Raw genomic sequence first — 20,244 nt, 5'->3', positions numbered from 1 at the left:
CCTGTTTCATGTTATCCCTTTTGCCCTTCACATATGGTTTGGTCCTGCTGATATTATCAGTAGGATTATATATATGTTGCATTTTCTTTTCTTTTCTGGACTTTTCTGAACAAATGTGGTGTTTTATTGGCAACAGATTATGATATATTTATGAAATCTGAACAACAGTGGGCATCTGGGTAGCTTGGAGACGTGACAGAAGCAGGTGTAAACGCAGATGTGTTCTAGCTGATGTAAACACCCATGATGCATTTAAATCCAACTGTTATGGGGAGGGGGCTAGTGGCTTTTAGTTATTGTGAACACAATTTTAATTTTACTGGTGTATAAAAAACCCAAAGAAAACCAAGTTGATTCATGAAATTTGGACTCCCACTCCACCCTCAGGATAAAGTGCGTGTTTTACACAGAGGTTATCCTTTTTTCTGTTTTGTTTTGTTTTTTTTCTTGGCGTGAGCTTTGCAGAGCATCTGTATCACCCTCCAGGGCAAAATCTTTTTTTTTTTTTGCATCACTGCTGTTAACACTCTAAAGTTTATTCCACTAAACCTCTCTCCTATAATGAAGTGAACATTTCAGTTAATATATATTGACTGCTAGCTGGGCTTATCATTGTTTTTTGTTTTAAATAGACTAAATTTAAATTAGACTAAAGCAGAATCCCTGGCAAAGAAACCAGGTGCTTTGCTTTAGCTGATTTAAGCTGAGCGGTTCGAGTTGTTAAACCCTTTTCTGCAGGTAAAAAGCAAACACGCAAATCATAGAAGGTATTTGCAAAGATATGAAGATGTCGGTGTGTGACAAGATATGAACAAATAAGGGCTGGCGTGTTTACAGTATGTGTGGGTGGGTTTGTACACCATGCTGCGTTATAGATAACACACCTCACCTGTTTTAAATGCAGAGCCACACATGCATTCTTGTAATGAGGTTTTAATGTGAGTACACAGTGTGCCGAAGGAGCAAGCAGCAGGAGAACTGTTTCTTCTCCAATCCTCAGCGACAGGAAAGGCAGCAATCAGGAGACGGGAGTCGCTCTGAAAGGTCAAAATATGCATTTGTGCGGCACTTTTTTATCTCCGTTAGTTAAAAAAGAAACACACACACACAGATGACTCATTCACAGAGCTCTAGTGACCAGCTGACACAGCGCACACACTGTCACGGCGGGTGCAAATGTCAGTAGCAGGAAGTCACATCTCATTTAGGGAAAAAGAGCTGCACATTGGACAATCGATCATGGCAGTAATTGCGTAACACTGCCTAGAGATGCTACCATACGGAATTTAATTAGGCTAAGCAGAAAAACTTACATCTAACAATCTTTGGACTAAGAATGTGCTTTTTGTGCCTAAACTTTGCACTGAAATAATTAGAGAAAAAAATGTTACACTCACGCATTTTTGTTTGCTTTTTAAAAGGTTGCAGAAATAGCCCAAAGAGAGGTTAATGCAGCTGTTGAAGTGTTTTCACCAACCTTTTAGATTCTAGTAAAATTAATATTTGGAAGTATGATCTGCTCTTTGGTGGCATAGTCACCAATAAAGGTACTCAATACTAGTAATAATGTCAGGATTTCTGTCCTGTTTGGCTGGTCAGTTGAGGTATTCTGTGTGCAATAAAAAGAAAAAAATAAAGTCTGGGTAATAGCTAGGATTTATCACAAATAAATACATTTCCATTCAATTAACAAGCCCGAATGTAAACTCCCATTTTGCAGTTCTGCTCTCAAATCAGCAAACTTGTTTGTTTACACAGACTCAGACAACTTTTTATCAAAAGCCTCTCTAAAATGAAAATGTGTTCCAATGCCTAATGCTGAGATTGCTGTACAGAAGTAATCACATACATTATGACTCACTGGAAGCAGAGGAACTCATTGCTCATTGGCTAAAACCGTTTACAGCAGTCTCACATTAATGTCTCTGTTAGGGAGGGCAGGAATTTCACAGCGTGCAAAGTCATTTGACATAAAATTGTCTATGGAGGCTATCCACCGGGGCTGATCAGCTTCATTATTGCAGAGTCAATTTTGCTTTGTGTGTGTGTGTGTTTTTCAAATCTAATCCTGACTTCTAAATGAATTTTTATAAGACAGCCACAGAAATGCATGATTTTTGATTTGCTGGCACAGTTTAAAATTCAAATGAAGCTTAAAAGATAAAAGTTAACATTGTTAAATATAATAAAATATAAAATACAAACAGATCGGGATTGCTCGTGGTGATATGGCCATAAGCGTACTATCATGAGTGAATTCACAGATGTATATAATGGTTGTCTGTCACCCCCATGACCTCCTTTTTTTGAACCTGCCTGCATTTCTTTGCTTAGTTTAAATGTTTTCCCTGTGCTAGTGTGGCTTCCTCCCACAGTCTGAAAATGTGCATGTTTGGTTAACTGGATTGACATAATGTGAGTGTGAATGTTTATCTGCCTCTCTGTGTTGGACCTGTGCTAGACTGTTGACCAGTTCAGTGAGTACACTCCATTTCGAAGACATGAAAATAAAAACGCTTGCTTGTCTGCAGTTAAACATGAAGCCAAAGGAAATCAGAATATTTGAACAGAAATAACCCCCATGCTCCACCCATAGACATGGATATGGGACCACAAAGGCAAAAAGGCCATTTCTGGGAAGTCTACGGGAACACAATGTACACACAAATAAGCAGATAGAAATGACATTAGCATTCCTTTTCAGCGATGTCTCATCATTTTCCATCATGGGATTTCTGTCCAATTAAAAAAAAAAAAAACATGTTTCTGCTTGTGGGAGTGAGGGACAATGATGGGGAGGACAGAGGACGATATTTTGCCACAGATAGCTGTTTTTGAATCCCGTTCAGTTACACTAATGAGGTCTGGGGATATTGTGTGGTGTTGCAAATGCATCAATTGGAGAGGAGCTTGTTTAATATATATGCTGCCATACCACCTGACACTTGCAGTTTAGCTCAAGAAATGTTATCAGCCTATTTGTTTAGTTTTTTTTGTAGGAAAGGCTCTTTAATGCACTAATCCCTGATATTTTCTTTGGTTAATGTATTATTGACTATGGCTACATGATGCACTTCCTGAGAAAATTATGAGATACTGGTGAGCCTGAAAGACAATCTACTATACTAAACCTGAGAGGAAGCCCAGTGTCCTGAGGATATGCATAAAACTTTGAGCATGCATGAGTGTCCTTACATGAATATGACCTAAGGGTGCTATTAACATTCATCTTCTGAAGCATTTCCTCCCTGCTCTATCACAGCAAGTCTTGTCAGGTGCTCTTTCACTCAATCCATCATCAAGATCACCGGAGCAGAACAAAATCAAGCTTCACTTTTCATCTTTTAATAGCTTTTGCATGTAAGAACTCCATGCAGCTTGGTGCCATTTATTACCTAAACAAGACACATTTAAATCTGAAGTTTTTCCGGTTCTGTTTCAGGTGGATGTACTGAAGGCAGACATGGAGAGTGCAGAATGGAAGATTTTGGAAAATTTGATTCTCGAAGGAGTCCTGGACTCAGTGGGACAGCTGCTGCTGGAGCTTCACCTGCACTGGGCAGGCTTTGAGGTGGGTGGCGATGAGCCATCTGTGGTCCGGTACTGGTACAGCCTGCTGAAGGAGCTTGAACACTCCGGTTTCCACCTCTTCCACATCCACAGCGATCCTGCCAAACCTCACATTTTTCTACAGAAGAATGTGCTTAATGCCAGCAGTGCTTACACCTTGAGCTGGGTGAATACTCAGTGGAGGCCTTTAGGGAAACCAGATAGAACTCAAAAATAACTTTTTACCATCGGTGATAACTAGAAATCTGAATGTGTAACATGGACTTTCTAGGGCACAGCTCTCTTCAAATACACTGCTCTTATCTGGCCTGACCTTTGAAAAAAAGTAAAAATCTCTGCTCCTACTTATCCTCCTGCTCATCCTCTGCTGGCCTGTGATGACCTAAGCCAAGTAAAGGAGCAGCATAATTACCTCCAGAGGCTCTGTGTTCTACCTCATAGTGGCTGTATTATTGGCTGCAGGAAAGCTTCTGAGTCACAGTCACAATCATCAAGGTCCTATCTAAGCCTGGCCCAAAGCCAGGCGGTCCTACCCGATAGTAGACAGCAGAAGTCCAGAGACCACGCAGCTCACGAGCTAAATTATGAATTCAAGGAAGCAGATACAGTGTTACAGGGTCACCAACAGTGAGTGAATATTTTAAGGAGGCGGGAAACAGACGGGATCTGCTCCTGAAGAAGTAGTTTCCATGCATCATCACAGCATGACAATGTGATAAATGGGACTCTACACTTGTACAGAGTTTGCTTGTTGGCTATTTAAATGTGGATATCTGTGTAAGTAAGAGAAAAACAACTGTAATTCCACAGTTTCTGGAATTATAATAGAATAACCCCCCCCCCCCCAAAAAAAACAATTCACACATAAGAATTTTACACCATCAGTTCCCTTCCTCGTGTTCAGCTGGCGTTTGTCTGTTCAGCACCGCAACACTGCCAACAATCAGGAAAAGTAACACTTTAAAATAACCACATTATTCAGTTATTGAAATTTAACAAACCTTTTGATGATGAACCGAATTTCTCCTCATGATTTTGATTTTAAAGAATAAACACTTTGGGGGGTTTTTTCCCCCAAAGGAAGGAGTAGTTCCTTTTTTAAAAAGGTGAACTTTAGGTTGTTTATTTCCACAAAGAAATAGCCATACAGCTGAAAACAAAGAATATATTTTATCAAGAATATGAAAGGTATACTACCAGAACATTGGAAAATACAGTAACAAAAAAAAAGAAGAAAAAAAAACATTAAAAATAACAAGGTACCCCCTGTAATACTTCTTCTGCAGTAGGAACAATCCTGTGAAAGTTCTTGTTTGTACAGATATTACATGACTAAGTATTTTGATCTTTCACAGGGTTAAAAAAAAAATACACCTGTACAATCAGACTGGATACCAGTCTTTTGGCTTTGACTCAAAAACAGTTCCAGACCATGAGACAATTGGCCTCCTCCTTTTTATTGAACCAGTCAGGTCATGTCCATTATTCCAGAAACCCCTCCTCAGGGACAGATCTAATCCCAGAGTTTTATCTGTCCATCCCAGCCACAGGTGATGACCTTGGAGGTTTCATGTGGATGCCACAGGGCGCTGATGCACACCTTGTCATGAGCCTTGATCCTGTGATAAAGCTTGGTGGTTTTCCAGTCCCAGATGTTCAGCTTTCCATCTGCATCTCCTGACACCACATAACTGGTAGAAAGAAACGTGTTTCATAATTAGCACATGGTTATAAAAATAAAGAAATAACTTCTGTCTTCACTTCAGCAGCCAAAAGGTGGGAGTTGGAATTTTTGGTATTTAATCTAGGCAGGGGTTGCAATGTTGCCATGGATACTGAAAGGAAGTGAGGGCACCTGCTCACAGTCGTGGGTAGTGGGTGAGAAGAGGGACAAAAAAGGGTCTTAATGGGCGTTTTGTGTAAAAATAGGAAGATGTCCTGTGAGCTCTCCTAGTGATGGCTGTACGTTTTTTTTCGCCAAGAGTGCTTCATTACCTGGATGCATTTCAAAGCTCAGGATGAGAAACAGCTTACAGAATACAAGCAAAGGTATCTCAATATACTGATCATCTGCATAATGGTGCATTTGGACCCAGTTTTTAATTCACCCATTACACTAATAGCAATTTTTTATTCATAAGTACTGTTTAGTATTTACTAGTGGAATATTCTAAAGCTTTAAGCATCTCTACTTTGTGGTTTCTGTTAGAATAAAACTGCCCTTCAGAGTGACATTGTGAAGGCTTACCTCATGTCTGGGGAGAAGTCCACTTGGCATGCATAGCCAGCTACCATGTGACCCTTGAAGACTTTCTTTTTGTTTAGTCTGAAGCGGTTTTGGGCTCCAAAGATCAAAATCTGGTTGTCCATGGACTGACAGGCGAGCCATTTACCTTAAAAAAACAAAACAATAAACCATTGGCCAACTATGCTGCAAAGCACTTGTGCCCTTGATAACACAATACACATTTCTTGCAAAAAATCAAAGAGAAAACAAAAGCATTTTTGGATGTTCACAGTGAAATTTCAAGGTAATGTTTGAGTTCAAAATCAAATGCATATAAACTTTAAAAGTTGCCCCAAAACCTTTTAAATGTATTATTTGCGTGATTCTGTGCAGCCAAGTGTTTAACAAGCAGCCCCTCAGATCTTCAGTGTGGTATTTTGATGATATCTTCCACTGCTAGCATGCGCTAAACCTGACAGTGCAAAAACTGTGATCTGGAGGGACATTAACTAACAGCAGGTACACAGTAAATGGTAGAAACTGCCTCATGGCCAAAATTCTTCAAAACAGCAAAACTGGAAATTTGGATTGAAGTGGACAGCCCTTTGAAAAGGGCATGAACTCATCATTCTGCCATCAGTGAATTGGAAAGATTGAGGCAATTTGGGGAAAAAATAAAAAGAGGTTTTGCATCAGTGGCTGCTCAGCAGAGATCTGCTTTAGAGAGCATTTCAGCCCCTGACAATCCAACAGTTTCAACATCACTGCACGATGGTGAGAGGCAGTGCTTTAGTGTCAAAGCATTATACGATTCTCCGCACTTTTTAAAAGTGTGCATGAGGAAATTACTAATTCGATCTGAGAAAGAAATGTAGTGCTGGTATGTGTGTCCTCCTTTTACACCACCCCTAGAAAACTTGTCAGCAAATATCAAATAGAATAAGTGCAGGAGAATGAAAACAACTTGACCAATTTCAGCAGAGCACTGGAGCTCTGTCTGCTTAGTCAACATGAAAAAGAGATGGAGAAGAGCAGAAGGGGGGGGGGGGGGGGGGGTTGTATATATGGTGCCAAGTGGGGCTGGGTGCCATTTAGGCTTGAGAGAAAACTGAATGGTCTCCCACTGAGAGCTCATTCATTATTCACATGCTAAAGATAAACAAACCACGCTGGAACAAATACGAATATTGCCCAAAGGAAGGCAAGTACGAAGAGAACATGAGGAGAGAAAAAATTAAAAACTGGGGGAAAAAAATTGTAGAAAGGAAAAGAACAAATGAGGACAAAAAAGGCTTTTGTAGGTTGCCTACAGAGATATTACATAAATTACAATGGAGATGTTTCCATGGATACAAAATGGTAGTGTGATATACTGGGGTGGGGGGCAGATTTTCCTCTGCTAGGTTCTGCTCCATGTGTGGGGAAGAGCTTTACACACAGAACACACACATTCAAGCAGACACACAGGGTGAAACTGGGAGCAGTGGAGAGAAGCAGCTCAACCAAGGACAGTCCTGGAAACTAATGACTACCAGCCAAAGTTAATCCTGTACTAACAGGCCAGCTTTAACAAGCTATGCTTCATCTGTTAAATTTTGTCATCATGTGTCTACATCCCTACAACAAGCCCAGGCATATCTGAGGGCTAGAGCACATGTTTATGCTCATATGTTTTGGTTATGTCCCAAATTATCCAATTTCTCGTGTCCGATTTATAAGAGGTTTTCAAAATTTATTGGAAAAATGTTTCATTGTTACCCCAAATACAGCCTTTTGTGGCAGGAAGGTTCATCTTCACAAATGGAAGGACTCATTAACTGAATGGTATGGACAGAGTATTAGTGACATCAGATACTTTTTACAACTTGGGGATGGGAAAAAAGATGCACTGCTTAAAAAAAAAAAGATCTATTAAACTGTTTTCTGTCTTTGTTGTCAAATATAGAAGCAAAAGACCTGTGATGAATAAGTGGCTTTCATTATTCATTTTCTTTTCTTTTGGGTGTGTGATCTGATTGTTATGCTTTTTTTCTTTTATCCTGTGATCAGAGCACATTTTTGGTTATATGTGATCACTTTTATATTATAAAAACAAATAAATATCTTGATCAAGAAAAAAAAAATCACAGGGGAAAATATTACTGAGGCTACTTTTGTGGTAATACTTGATCCATGTTGTATCTCCTATTACACTATAATGCTGCTGCTGGCACCATGTAGTAATAGATTTACTAAATTCTTTCATCAATGGCTGTAGCTCATTTGGGAAAAAAAAGATGAAAAATGCCCTTTATTTAGTTTCCACAACAAATGCTACTGCCTGCAGGCTGCAATCACAGATAAAATGTTACAATTAAAAAAAAATCCTGAGTAATTTTCAGAAAAATTCTCTTATGAAGTGAGACCACAGCGATAACATTATTACAAATTTTCTTGATATAACTGTGATTTAATTTTGAGGCTTTTATTGCCCACTCCTATTATGCAATCTAAAATTTGTTAACTGGGTCTAATCAACATAACATTTCCTGGCTGCAGGTTATTTACAGTACAGGTAAGAGTACCATAACCTCGGTAATTGGGTAAGAATATGAATGGATATATGGATCTCACAGAGTGATACTGCTCTGAAATCTGGCGGCACTGCATGAAGGCATGGTAAAGGTACTTTACACAAAAAGACATGTAAAATTCAGCAATTACAAAAAAATTACAGGCTTACAACGGAGTCCTACAACCCTGACCTAAATCTCTGCTATCAAAGAAGTAAAAGCTTTGCTCGTGTGGAGAAAGACATCAACAATCACTTTAGAGAACACATTTTTGCTCCCCATCAGTTTGGGAGGGTTATAAGGCCAAATTGATTTCAAGTCCATAATTCCACCATGAAAAAGTGGAAAACATTACAGTGCCATTAGAAAGAGGGACTGAACAAGTGTGGCTTGCTTGGAAGGGCTGCCCGAAGAAAGACTTGTCTCTAAAATAAACATGGCAGCTGCACTGAGTCCTATGAAAGCCCTCTTTTTCACACGACTGTATGCTAACTGACAGTATACAGTCATACAGCTGTTCATCTTAAAAATAAATAGCATTGGGTGCCAGTGTAGCTTACTGATGGAGCAGGCAACAGGTCCTAGGTTTGAGTCCGACCCATGGCCCTGTGTGTCTTCTCTTGTTCCCTCACCCCACTTCCCTTTCTAATCTTACTGCTCCAGTATCCAAAAGGCAAAATTGCTCAAATATTAAACATTTGTTTTGACATCAAATGTACAGAGTTTAAGTCACTCAAGTGTCCAAATATTTCTGTTGTCCAACAGTTAATGCATTATCTCTGATGATTAAACAGCCAGAGCTAAACATAGAACTGGAAACACAGACAGCTGACATGTATTGTTAAAAAATCTGGATCTCATGGCAAGCAGAAATCTCCACGTACAACAAACTTACTGCACTGAGAATATCTGTTTTTCCCACCTTGCCTGAGCAATGGCAAATCTCAGAAGGTGTGACTCTACTTCAGTGTGGTAATGCAGGTTTATGCTCCCTCAAGTCGCCTGTCCTTGACTGTGTTTATGAGTGTTTGGCCATGATTAGTCTACTTACCATTGGGAGAGAGAGTCACAGCTGGCATGGAGTGCATACTGGGCTCAGCAATGTACTTAAAGTCCACAGGGATGTCCCTGAAAAAGGCACAAAACACTGTGAGTACACTTGAAGATGGGTTAAACAGTGGATGAGAACAACGTGAGAAGACCCTTAGCAAAAACAGCTCTACGGGAAAACATCGACAGAGCTGTTGTTTGTTTGACATTGAAGGTGCTTATGCCAGCTCAAAACTGCTTATTTACTAGAGAGAGAAGAGCTGTGGTGGAGGTAAAGAAGGAAAAAAACAAACAGGCTGTATCACCATTAGTGCTACAGTAAATAAATAAATCCAAGTAATGTGAAAGATGCTTTTGATGCTGCACCAGCCACCAATTATTTATGAAACCCTCCTTTGCTCCTTCACCCGGCCTCGCTGTTCTTTTATGCTCTGCTATGTCTCTCTGCTTTGGGAGAAATAGCAAACTTGGCTATTTGATCTTAACTTGTCTGAAGAAGATCATTCAAATGTACAGTGCATGTATGTGTGTCTGTCAGGATGACAACGTGCCAATTTGCTGAGACCTAAGAGACTTGCTGTAAAATAAAGCAAAGTCCTAAACTCAACTTGCCATCAGCTTTACTAAAACCACGTCCTTGTTTCTTTCTGTGACGAGTGACAGCTGGGGCTGCACGACCGTCACACGGTCAGAGATTAAGGAGCTTCTGTGTTTGTTCAAGCCAGAATCTGCAGTCAAGCCAAACTACACTCCATAACTAAGAACCCACACTTTGTTTTTAGACACACTACCTTCAGTGGGTATGAAATTAAGATTTCTATAATATAATTTACCTCATTATATGTGCTAATTTGGATTTGGAGGGTTTCACAAAACAAGCACTGACAGATTTAATTCATTTGTTTCCTTTTCAAATTATTCTAAGAACATTCCGATTTGGGAGTTGGCTTTTTATGAAATCAAGTTCTGGGGAGGCTGTAGCAGTTCTTTGACCATCCTGAGTGATTCCTACAATATGCTTCCACAGTCTCCAGCACTTATCTCCCGCTATCCTTTTCCCTCTCATTTTATCTTCATTCCAAGTGTCCCTGTGGGCTTCATCGCTCTCTACATGATGTCTTTATGATCAAGAGTTAATTCCCCTTGTTGGTTTGGTACATTTTGAATCAATTGTAATCCTCCTGGAAAGCATTCACAGACTCTCCCGATGACAAACCTCTGCTACAGATAAAGTAGTCAACCTGGGAACACTATGTGTGAGAACGTGGACAGAATTTAAATTGCGTGTGGGTGTTTTTACTATGACGTGAATGGCTTGTGGATTTGCTGCCTCACAGTCTATTCTGCATGCTCTCAACATGCCCCTCTCTGCTAGACGCCGCTTCTATTCTTGCAACATGAGACTATTCTTGTAAATTCAGCCTAATGCAGCTCTCACAGGGAGAGTGGGGCAGGGGGACTAGAGCCAGGTGGTATCCGTGGGAGAAAGCGGGACCGTCAAGTCACTTTTTGGCCTGACATACCACTTGCCCGCTTACTCCCACGCTGCACTAAAAAAAAAGCTCATGGGAGCCTCTCTTTCTAAGACTGCCCAAAGCAGACTCTTAGGATTTAATTCTTTAGCTTGTTGTTGTTGTGTTTATCTTTAATTCTGTCACATTGACTTAAAGTGTGCAAAAAACTTTTTTAAGCAGATAATCCATCTCACATGCTCATGAGGAAGTTTTGACAATTAAACCAAACTAAACACAAATGGCTGCCCTTGATACAAAACCTCCCCTTGAAGCATTCCATGGAAAGTTTTGTTTATCTGGTGGTTTTTAAATATTTATTATCTATAAACAGCAAATAGCTGAGTTTGTTTACCATGACAGGACACCCCAGCCAGTGTACAAGCCCTTCCCGGTGGTCTTTTGGTTGTCCAAACAATTACAAACAGCGGGATATGGACATTTTTAATTTTGTCATTAAAATTCATGTTCGTGTTTTCTTTCAGCATTCCTAAAAGTGGGATTTAAACCTTCCAGTCATCCCAGCACATACACATTACAAATCATTTCATTCACATAGTTACACTCATATATACTAGGAATCACGTAAAACACTATAATCTGTATCCCCTGTGTCTGCTCCTGGGCTGCTCATTACAGAAGAACAATAATATATAAAAGCACTTGATGTGCCCAAGGTGCATCTTAACAAGCCTATAACAAAGTTAAAAAAAATAAAATCCAGAGCTAATACTTGCACAGCTCAAAATTACACTGAATACCCAGCTGTCTGTAACTCGTGATTGTTTCATTTTTTAATTATAGCCCACACCGGTTCACTTCCTTCTTGCTTTACATTCATATTGTTGATTGATTTCTCCAAGCCAATATCAGCTACAGTCTTCTGTTATTAAACACAGGATTACATGACTTGCTTGGAAGAACAGCAGCAACAACTACAGCATAGCACTCTCAAGTTTCAACTATGGCATAAGCAGTTCAGGCTGCACTCGGTACTTACCACTCCCAAACTCGAAGACTCTTGTCATCTGATGTGCTGACAAACCGACGGTTCTCGTCAACAAAGGTGATGGTGTTGACGGCGCCCAGGTGACGATCGTACTCCTGAACCACCTCGCCTGTCCTGATGTCCCACTTTTAGAGACACAAAGAGGCACAGACAGCACAGTAGACAGAAGGGAGGTAAACAAATGTATCCCATGAGTCAAAAAGTGGAGTATTAAAATGAATTCACAATCCCTCCAACACTTGTTCCACTGCGCCTTGCTATATTCGTGTAGAGTGCTGATTACCAAAATAACTACAGCTCGTCTCAATCGCACCGCAAAAACAGAGAATATGGCTCACTGTGGGAGACTCCCTATGAGAGCAGCTATAAACTGTACTGATGTTATGAACCTTTTAAATTGCCTTAATGTAATCACAGCGATTAGCAATCAAACAGACTTTAGTCTTAAAAATTAATATTTTGAGAGAAAACAGCATGTACAAATTAAAACATAAAAGGCAACCGCACAGAAACCCCTCCAGGGACAGCAAACAAATAAATAAATAAAATTAAGCTCGTCTGTTCGGATGGCTTTTACACCAAATTCCATTTTTTTTCCCACCCTTGGGGTGAACAGCCATCTGTTCTCATAACCCGAAATGGGGACCTGCATGATTTAACGCTAACCCTGATTATTGTGCCAGATTGTGACTGACAATTACAACTCAACTTTTTTTCCCCTATTAGCTAATCTCCGAGAATTAAAATGTCTTTCTAGAGATTTCCAAACATCCATTGCTCTGAAATGTGGAAAATAAAAATTATATCACACTTGAGCTGTCCTTTCAGCATGTTGAGAGGTTCGGATGACTCGTTCTAAAAACGTGATAGTGTATTTATAGATTTCCTACTTTTATCACATATTGTTCTCTTTCCTTCGCCTCTTGTTTACCCTAATGCTTCTTGTGATTAATGAGTTGCTCTAGTCCTGTCAGCCACTGAACCTCTTACAACTCCCACACAACTACACACACTAGCGCTGGAGGATGAGACAGGAGTATATTTCACGGTCCTGCGGGCACAGGGAGTAAACAGAGAAATTCATGTGTGCAACCTGCTTGGCCAACATGATCGACTTTTCTTGCAGTGGAAGAAATGGTCAGCTTTACCTGAACAATCTTCTTATCTGACATGCCGGCCACAAGAAGGTTCTGTTTGTCCTCATCTGGGTTGAACTTCACACAGTATGGTACCTTCCTGTTGGTGAAGTGGGAGATACACTGGCCTGTGGTGGGAAGCAAATTGAAAGTCAGAGCTCCAGAATAATCCACAGTGGCTCCCTCACAAAGGCACACTGAAGTTGCTTTAAGATTTAAGGACACACTCTACAACTTTCAATGCTGTATGCTCCATATCCCTGCAGGTGGTGACAACTCAGCTGTAACACACAAAAATTTCCTAGTGTTCATTCGGTAAAGGTGAATCACCACAGGGATGATGCTCCAACTACTGCTACAACCAAGGAAACAGGAAATTGAAATGACTGAAAACACCGAGAGGCACTTGTATGCTAAAATAGCACGTTTTTTATATTACTGCTGTAGCTGCTACGGTATAGGAAGAAACAAAACACAACAACTAGGGGGGAAAAAAAGTAAGCAATGCTTTTCATTTGACAAATCTAACTCAAGCAAATCAACTTTTAGGAGATTGTATTTGGATGATGTGTCCTCCACTAATATCAACAAGTGGGGGATTTAATGCTTTTCTGCCCTCTGCTGGAGCGGCACTCTTGAGCTGAAAGGGGGTAAAAATGTGACGGGTGAGCCAAGTGGGTTTTTTTTTTTAAAGGGAAACCACGGGCCCAACTTCTAGAGGAAGTTTTATTGATTTGGTCATTTAGGATTTAAAAAGGAGCCGTATGCCTCCATAAAGAACGTATTGCTGTCAGCGGCAAACGTACCTGTCTCAGAGTCCCACAGTTTAATGTAGCGGTCATATGCAGCGCTGAGGAACTGGGTCCCGGTGTTGTTGAAACAAATGTCTCGCACTGCTTTGCTGTGACCTAACACATACACAGACCATACATATATTACAGACAAATAAATACATCCTCTAAAATTCATTTTCCTGCATTCCCCAATCTTGTTACCAAGAATCCCCCAGCTGTCCTCCTTTGAAAGCAAAATCATTTGAGAAATATGAAATTTGGTTAAGGGGAATAAAAGATGCTGAATAAAGGAATAAAAAAAGGGAGATGAATAAAGGAAGATGAGGTGGAATCTGGGAAAATGGAGGAAACGGAATCTTAAAATGAGCCTGTAAAACAGGGTGGTGAAAAAAGACACACCTTCTTATTGTCTCCTAATATCAGTCTATGTAACCCTTTGGGTTTTTCCCCCTCATACAGTGGAGGTGATGAGAGGTCCCTGTGGGCCTCATGCAAGCAAACGCTTACCACATTGAAACAGTCTTTAAGCAGGGCTGTACTGTTTTTACAGCATTAACGGAGCCCACTGAGGCCACACGGACTGCAATTAAAACTACTGAAAACAGGCGCAAACAATCAAGCAAGTGCTGATCGCTGCTTAGTTCGGTAGACATGACAAACAACATCACCTTATAAACAGCTATGTGCAAATTCCTCTAGAAAACTAAAAAAAACACACAAAAAAACCCCAAAAATATTTCTTTAAGCTGTTGGAGAAAATATGAATATCAATATCAGTCTGAGGGTTCTGTCCACAAGGCATAGCCAATACCTCTAACACACATCATATTTAGCTCTGCTGTTTCTCCTACTCACTACTTTCTAAGCTAGTCAATCTCTGTCAGTTTATTCACTCCTAAACTGTGTTCTCTCCTTCTGTATCTTCTCGTGTCTTGTGCCCTCCCTTGCCCCTCATTCCCCCCGGCCTCTGAGCTGCTGAATTATGCATATTCAGTGAAGGAGCTGACAAGCAGAACCACAGCTGCAAACAATCTCTATTCTGACAGCGTGCCATCTCTGGAAAGAGTGTAAGAGAGTCCTGCATGCATTAGCCTAACCTGCCCCCAGACCCCAAATACGCATATATCTGTATATTAAAAAAATAAATAAAAAATCCCAAATCCCCCTGCGCTTTGTCAGCGGTCAGCAGACATGTCATTAGTCCTCCAGTAATGCTGAGCTCACAATGTGTCACTGCTTTGTATTTCCCAAAAGGCTGAGCGCACTTCATACCTTGACCATATTTTAATGTCAGCATCTTTGCTGATGATCCATTATTATTTATAAAAGGATTTACTTGAATAAATGACACAATTCAATTTTATACAGCAAATTATTAACCGATACCAACACTTATCACGTACCACATCATTGTGATAGATGATGTAGGATGAGCATTTTGCACACTTACCAATAAAAGTCCGAAGACACCTCCTTTCACCATACACCTCCCACAGCTGTGAAGACAAGAGAACACAGTTACAAAAGACAAAAAAAACTGATTTATACTTTGTCGTATTTAAAATACGGGGTAACAGGCTACTTTATTGCCACAGAGATTATTACACAATCATAAAGATCACATCTTAGATAAATGTGTATACACCCCCACCCCCCTTTTCTCCAGAAACCTTATTAGCTTATTTACCTTGATCTTGCAGTCCATGGAGCAGGAGAGCAGCAGATGACCAGAGTTTGGAAACAATCGGATTGCACTGACACCCTAGAACATACACGGGATGAGAAATTTATATTTAACCAAGACTCTTTATTTTGAGTATGCCAGTCACTGTTACAGCTTATGGCTGATTTACAGTAAAAGCAAGCCGTTTTGCAAATTTTGATATTGTGCTAATCTGCCAATCTCATTATGGGTATGTTTTCTGGGGGTCTTTTTCTGTTTTGTTTGTTTTTTTTTACTCTTGGCTGAAGCACAGAAAAATATTCTAGCTGAAGGAAAATGCTGCAATGTATATCATATAAATGTGACTTGAAATCACAAAGCCATGGCCAGGCTATTGCTATTCAAAGATTTTTAAGTTAGACACACCGGCCAAAACAATAATGCATGCAGGACAGCATGTGTGCAGACTCTTATTATCATCTTAATTCTGTAATAGTTATGGAAAATAACCATGATTTTCTGCAACATACCAAAGTTTCAAAGTGTCACAAAACTTTGGTGACACCACATGAGCCACTTTCCAACTATTATCTCAACATCAGCAGTTCCACACACTTATTATCCTTTTCAAACTTCTTTGTATTCAAATTAGACTCTTAAGTCTGTAACTTCCTGCACAAAGCAGAAAGGAGCCAATTTAAAACTTGAGTGATTTCCTCTCCCTGAAGCGCACTGGCAGATCAGACACTTGAATCCCATCTTTCTTGGAATAACCCAGTGTTTGCCTTTATATGTGAATTATAAAGACATCGTTTTGAATTAAACAAAATAATCTCAGATATGTCAGTGCGAAGCAGCTGGTAGATGCCCGTGTTATCACCGTGTTCAGAAATACCTAGGAGGTTTTTATGGATTTTCTCAGACATTTTACAAGGATTGGATAATGAAATATGTATACACAAATGCCCATGTTTCACTGCTCTCAAAATCATTAAAACAAATACTTTTTTCCCCCGCCTCAAACTGACCTTGGTGTGTCCAGACCAGACATGAATCTGTTTCTTTGGCAGGTAACATTTGTCTGGAGCATCCGCAGAACGCAGATTGATGCCCACATCCTGTGGGACATGAAGGTACGACCTGCCCTGGTAATCATACATGTCTTTAACTGTGGGAGAGAACAAAAGAAACAGACAAAATGCGATGTAAGAGAATCCTGCAGTACTTGGATCTATGCCGGACAAAGGAACTACCTGACATATTACGTACTTGAGAACAGAAATGAGTAAACTTTGTGAAATATGTTTATGATTGAGCATGCATCAAGACATTTATGACCTGTTGTTTCTGTATGCTGTTTATAACAGCACAAAATATAATTTCAAAAATAAATAAATAAATAGGCTACATTAGGCTACATTTTCAATCATGTCTCTAATTGCCACAGCCAATCAAAATTAGCAAAAAAGTCCGTACCATGGAGAATAGTTTTCTCTTCTGAAGGAGCATCTTCCTCATTCCTCCCCTTCTTCTGCCTCTTGGCTGTAATTTCATCCAGCTCCTTCTGCTCATCCTGTACAATAACAATAATCACAACCAGGGGATTACTTCACACTTACTGCCTTTTATATAATTATGAAAACAAATACAGCAAACTGAAATGGATTTCATCTAAGATGTAAAAAGGAAAAGTGAGTAATAATCAGCATTTGGCCAACTGTGCATGTCATCTATTAAAGTCTAGTACACAACTACATAACTTAAACAAAATACGTTCCATTGCATCACCTCTACTATGGGAGATTAAAAAAATTGTCTTTAGAGGACGTTAACTGCATCATGGCAAAATATATGAATGTAAATAAAGTATTTAAAAAATGCCTTTCAGGATAACAAGTAGATTAATCACATGGAGAAGCAGTCAAAATTACCTCTGTTGGTTTGGCCACATCTTTCTCATCTGCATATTTTGCCCATGGTCCAAGGTAATTGTCAATTTCTCCTGCATCTCCACCTTTGACCTTTTTCCTCTTCTGTGACTTCTTCAGACCGCTCTCAAACACAGTCAGACCTGTAGGAGAAGCCATATGGTACTAGAATCACAAACTTCCCCTAAACTAAATAACTGAAAAGCTTTTTGAACATATCAGTAGATCTTAACACTCAAACATATTGAATATAAATAATGTTTACCTTTATGTTTCTCAGCCTCTTCCACTGCACCAATGTAGGTATTAGAGGATGACTCGTGTGTATCAACAGATGGATCTAAAGCATAACCTTTAAGCAAAGAAGGGAGAATTGTAAAGTCATTAAAATTTAAACAGCATCAATACACTGCATCATCCAAACCCAAATCACTAGGCTTACCATATGAGGAGAACGTCCTCCTTTGCTGTTCAAACATAAAATCATTGACGTGAGCAGGTTCTGCATAGCCAGATAACATGTTCCTGGGGGCAGCCATCTGCTGGCTTTTAAAAGGGTTCATTGGGCCAAACTATGAAGAAAAAAATATAAAATCATTAGCAATGCTACAGATAAACCTCTGTGGATCCTCATAAAAAACTAATTTATTTTTGCACAAGCCCTCTCATACACGTAGATCTTAAAAAAACAAAAACAAAAAACCCCCACAACATCAATAACAACTAACACAGTGATCAATGTACCAGCAGTTAGACTGATAGGCTGCAGGAGCAATTAAGAGCAAATAAGCAGCCTTAATTATGTTTTACAAAAAAAATCAATGAATAACATAAAATAACTCAGGTTAGGGACACAGCAGTGGTATTACGACAATCATGAATAATTTAACATTAATAACCATTAACAGCAGTAAATATTCTGATTCATAAACTTAAAAATCACTCCCATCTGGTCACAATCTGAAACAAAATAACTATAATAATTGTATAAGAAGGTAAACAATAATTTACTTGTTTACCTTCTTATATGATTTTATTCTGATACTGACAAATTCTGGCAAATCTTCTGCAAAACCTACCCTAAAAAACGTAAGTACACTTTCATGTTACTAGTTTGGGTTGCAGTGCAACTGAAATGTTGCAGGGGGTCTTAAAACAGGTAGGAATCGAACGAAAATCTTGCATTGAAGTGATTCTGCACATAAGATGGTCAAGGCTTTCAGCAAACTATTTTTTCAAAAGTTATTTCTGACAATAATACATTCTAAGGGCAAGACTAATTTACCTTTTCCATATTAGAATATTATGTCAGTTGATGAAATGTCTTTTAAGTATGAATAACTGAAATAACTTTCTGATTTCTCTGTGATGTTGCTCATATATGTATCACCTTTATCATTTAGTGCCGTTTAAAAATAATTAAATATATGTATTTCACACAACTGCATAACAAAGTAATCAAATACCACTCATGTTATATTATCAGTTAACTAACTATATGTGTAACCCAGCTCACAAATATTCAGACTTACCTCGGGTGCAAACATGGTTTCATATGTTGGGTTATAAGTGACTTCTTTCAGAGCAGGGTCCAGGTGTATGCCCGTCTCAACAGCCTCCTAAAATCGGGATTCGAACAATGAGCAAACGAGCTTCTTGATAAATGAGACATGCTCTAGGTTGGTAATTCGCATGTTTTGTTTAACACAAGCACACGTGAGATTTAACTAGTACAGTGTAAGATACATGTAGTTGGACCTTAAGTTACACAGAGATCAATCAGTCTGTATTTTTTTTAGAATTAGCTCAGGAGTAATTCTCCGACTTACATAAAATTTCCGCAAAGATTACAACACACTTAGCGGAATCTTTCCCGCTTAGTATACTAGAACAAATCTGTAATTTTAGAGAATAAATAACTTGTAATTACAAACCACCTTTCCACCGTAATTTGAATAACCTTTTTTATTATCAGCATAACAAGTAAGTAAGCCAGAGTTACTCCCAATAATCTAATTATAAAGTGAGGTTAACGTTAGCTGCTTAGCTTAGCTTACCTTGACAGCGACCTCAGGGGCAGAATTTAAAACAGCCAGAGACATACTGCTCTCCGACTGCAACGGTTTAAGGTGAGCCGTAGCGTCCGGATCGACTGGGTTCACTTTTTCAACACTTGTATTAGATTCAGACTCATTTTCTGAATCGGAATCACTGCCGTATGAAACGAGGGGAGTTATGGCGGCAGACATCTTGGATGTTGTGAATGCGGCGGAAGCAGAAGGGCGGTACTTCCGTTATAGAAATGAAGAAAGAATTTATAGATAATTTATTATTCTCTAGAATTAAGAATTTAAAGAGCTATAGCATTGCATCTTATACGTATGACCGGAATTATTAACTTAAAATTATTAATTCATTACATTCATTAAATAATGTATTAATTTATATATTTTGAAGACATTCACAAAACAGATATTTCAGTTGGCTAGAATATTACTCATATATATATTACTTTGCTAGAATTAGAATTATTACAATTAACACTTTTAGGCAAAACTACCAAAATTATGGCCGCAGTTTATAAAATGAGACGAAATACTAACGAGGCAGTATTTTGTTTTTCAAAATAAACTGTCAGTATGTTGTTTAATGTGTTGTTGTGAATATATTGATTCACTGTGTGATTTTATTTTCTCTTCAACTGTAATGTTTGAAATAATCAAAATCAGTGTCCCTCCCTGAAATCGATTGGACAGCACAACACCACGGTGTGAGATAATAAGCCAATACCGCGAACGCGCACG

General features: G+C 39.1%; 2 protein-coding genes across 3 annotated transcripts in view; one reads left to right on the top strand and one right to left on the bottom strand.

Annotated features, from left to right (window-relative positions):
* The window catches only part of mettl24 (methyltransferase like 24), a 36,377-nt gene extending 31,826 nt beyond the window's left edge, over positions 1 to 4,551 (top strand). For both annotated transcript variants that reach the window (XM_063495115.1, XM_063495114.1), the window contains one exon: positions 3,443 to 4,551. In XM_063495115.1, coding sequence (XP_063351185.1) covers positions 3,443 to 3,787 — 345 coding nt within the window. In that variant the 3' untranslated portion in view covers positions 3,788 to 4,551. The remainder of the gene's footprint in view (positions 1 to 3,442) is intronic.
* Positions 4,552 to 4,724: 173 nt separating this feature from the next.
* cdc40 (cell division cycle 40 homolog (S. cerevisiae)) lies at positions 4,725 to 19,694 on the bottom strand. Its single transcript, XM_063495113.1, has 15 exons — positions 19,498 to 19,694; positions 18,973 to 19,059; positions 17,883 to 18,012; positions 17,706 to 17,792; positions 17,444 to 17,583; positions 16,989 to 17,085; positions 16,541 to 16,680; positions 15,537 to 15,611; positions 15,300 to 15,345; positions 13,862 to 13,963; positions 13,068 to 13,183; positions 11,911 to 12,044; positions 9,401 to 9,477; positions 5,819 to 5,963; positions 4,725 to 5,261 (listed from the first exon to the last, which is right to left on the bottom strand). Exons 1-15 carry the CDS (start codon positions 19,687 to 19,689, stop codon positions 5,084 to 5,086), a joined length of 1,746 nt encoding a protein of 581 aa, XP_063351183.1. The 5' UTR covers positions 19,690 to 19,694; the 3' UTR covers positions 4,725 to 5,083.
* Between the last annotated feature and the right edge of the window lie 550 nt (positions 19,695 to 20,244).

The sequence above is a fragment of the Pelmatolapia mariae genome, linkage group LG15 (assembly GCF_036321145.2).
Source record: "Pelmatolapia mariae isolate MD_Pm_ZW linkage group LG15, Pm_UMD_F_2, whole genome shotgun sequence".
NCBI lineage: Eukaryota > Metazoa > Chordata > Actinopteri > Cichliformes > Cichlidae > Pelmatolapia > Pelmatolapia mariae.
The sequence above is the reverse complement of the archived record's forward strand: the minus strand, read 5'-3'. Positions and strand labels throughout refer to the sequence as shown.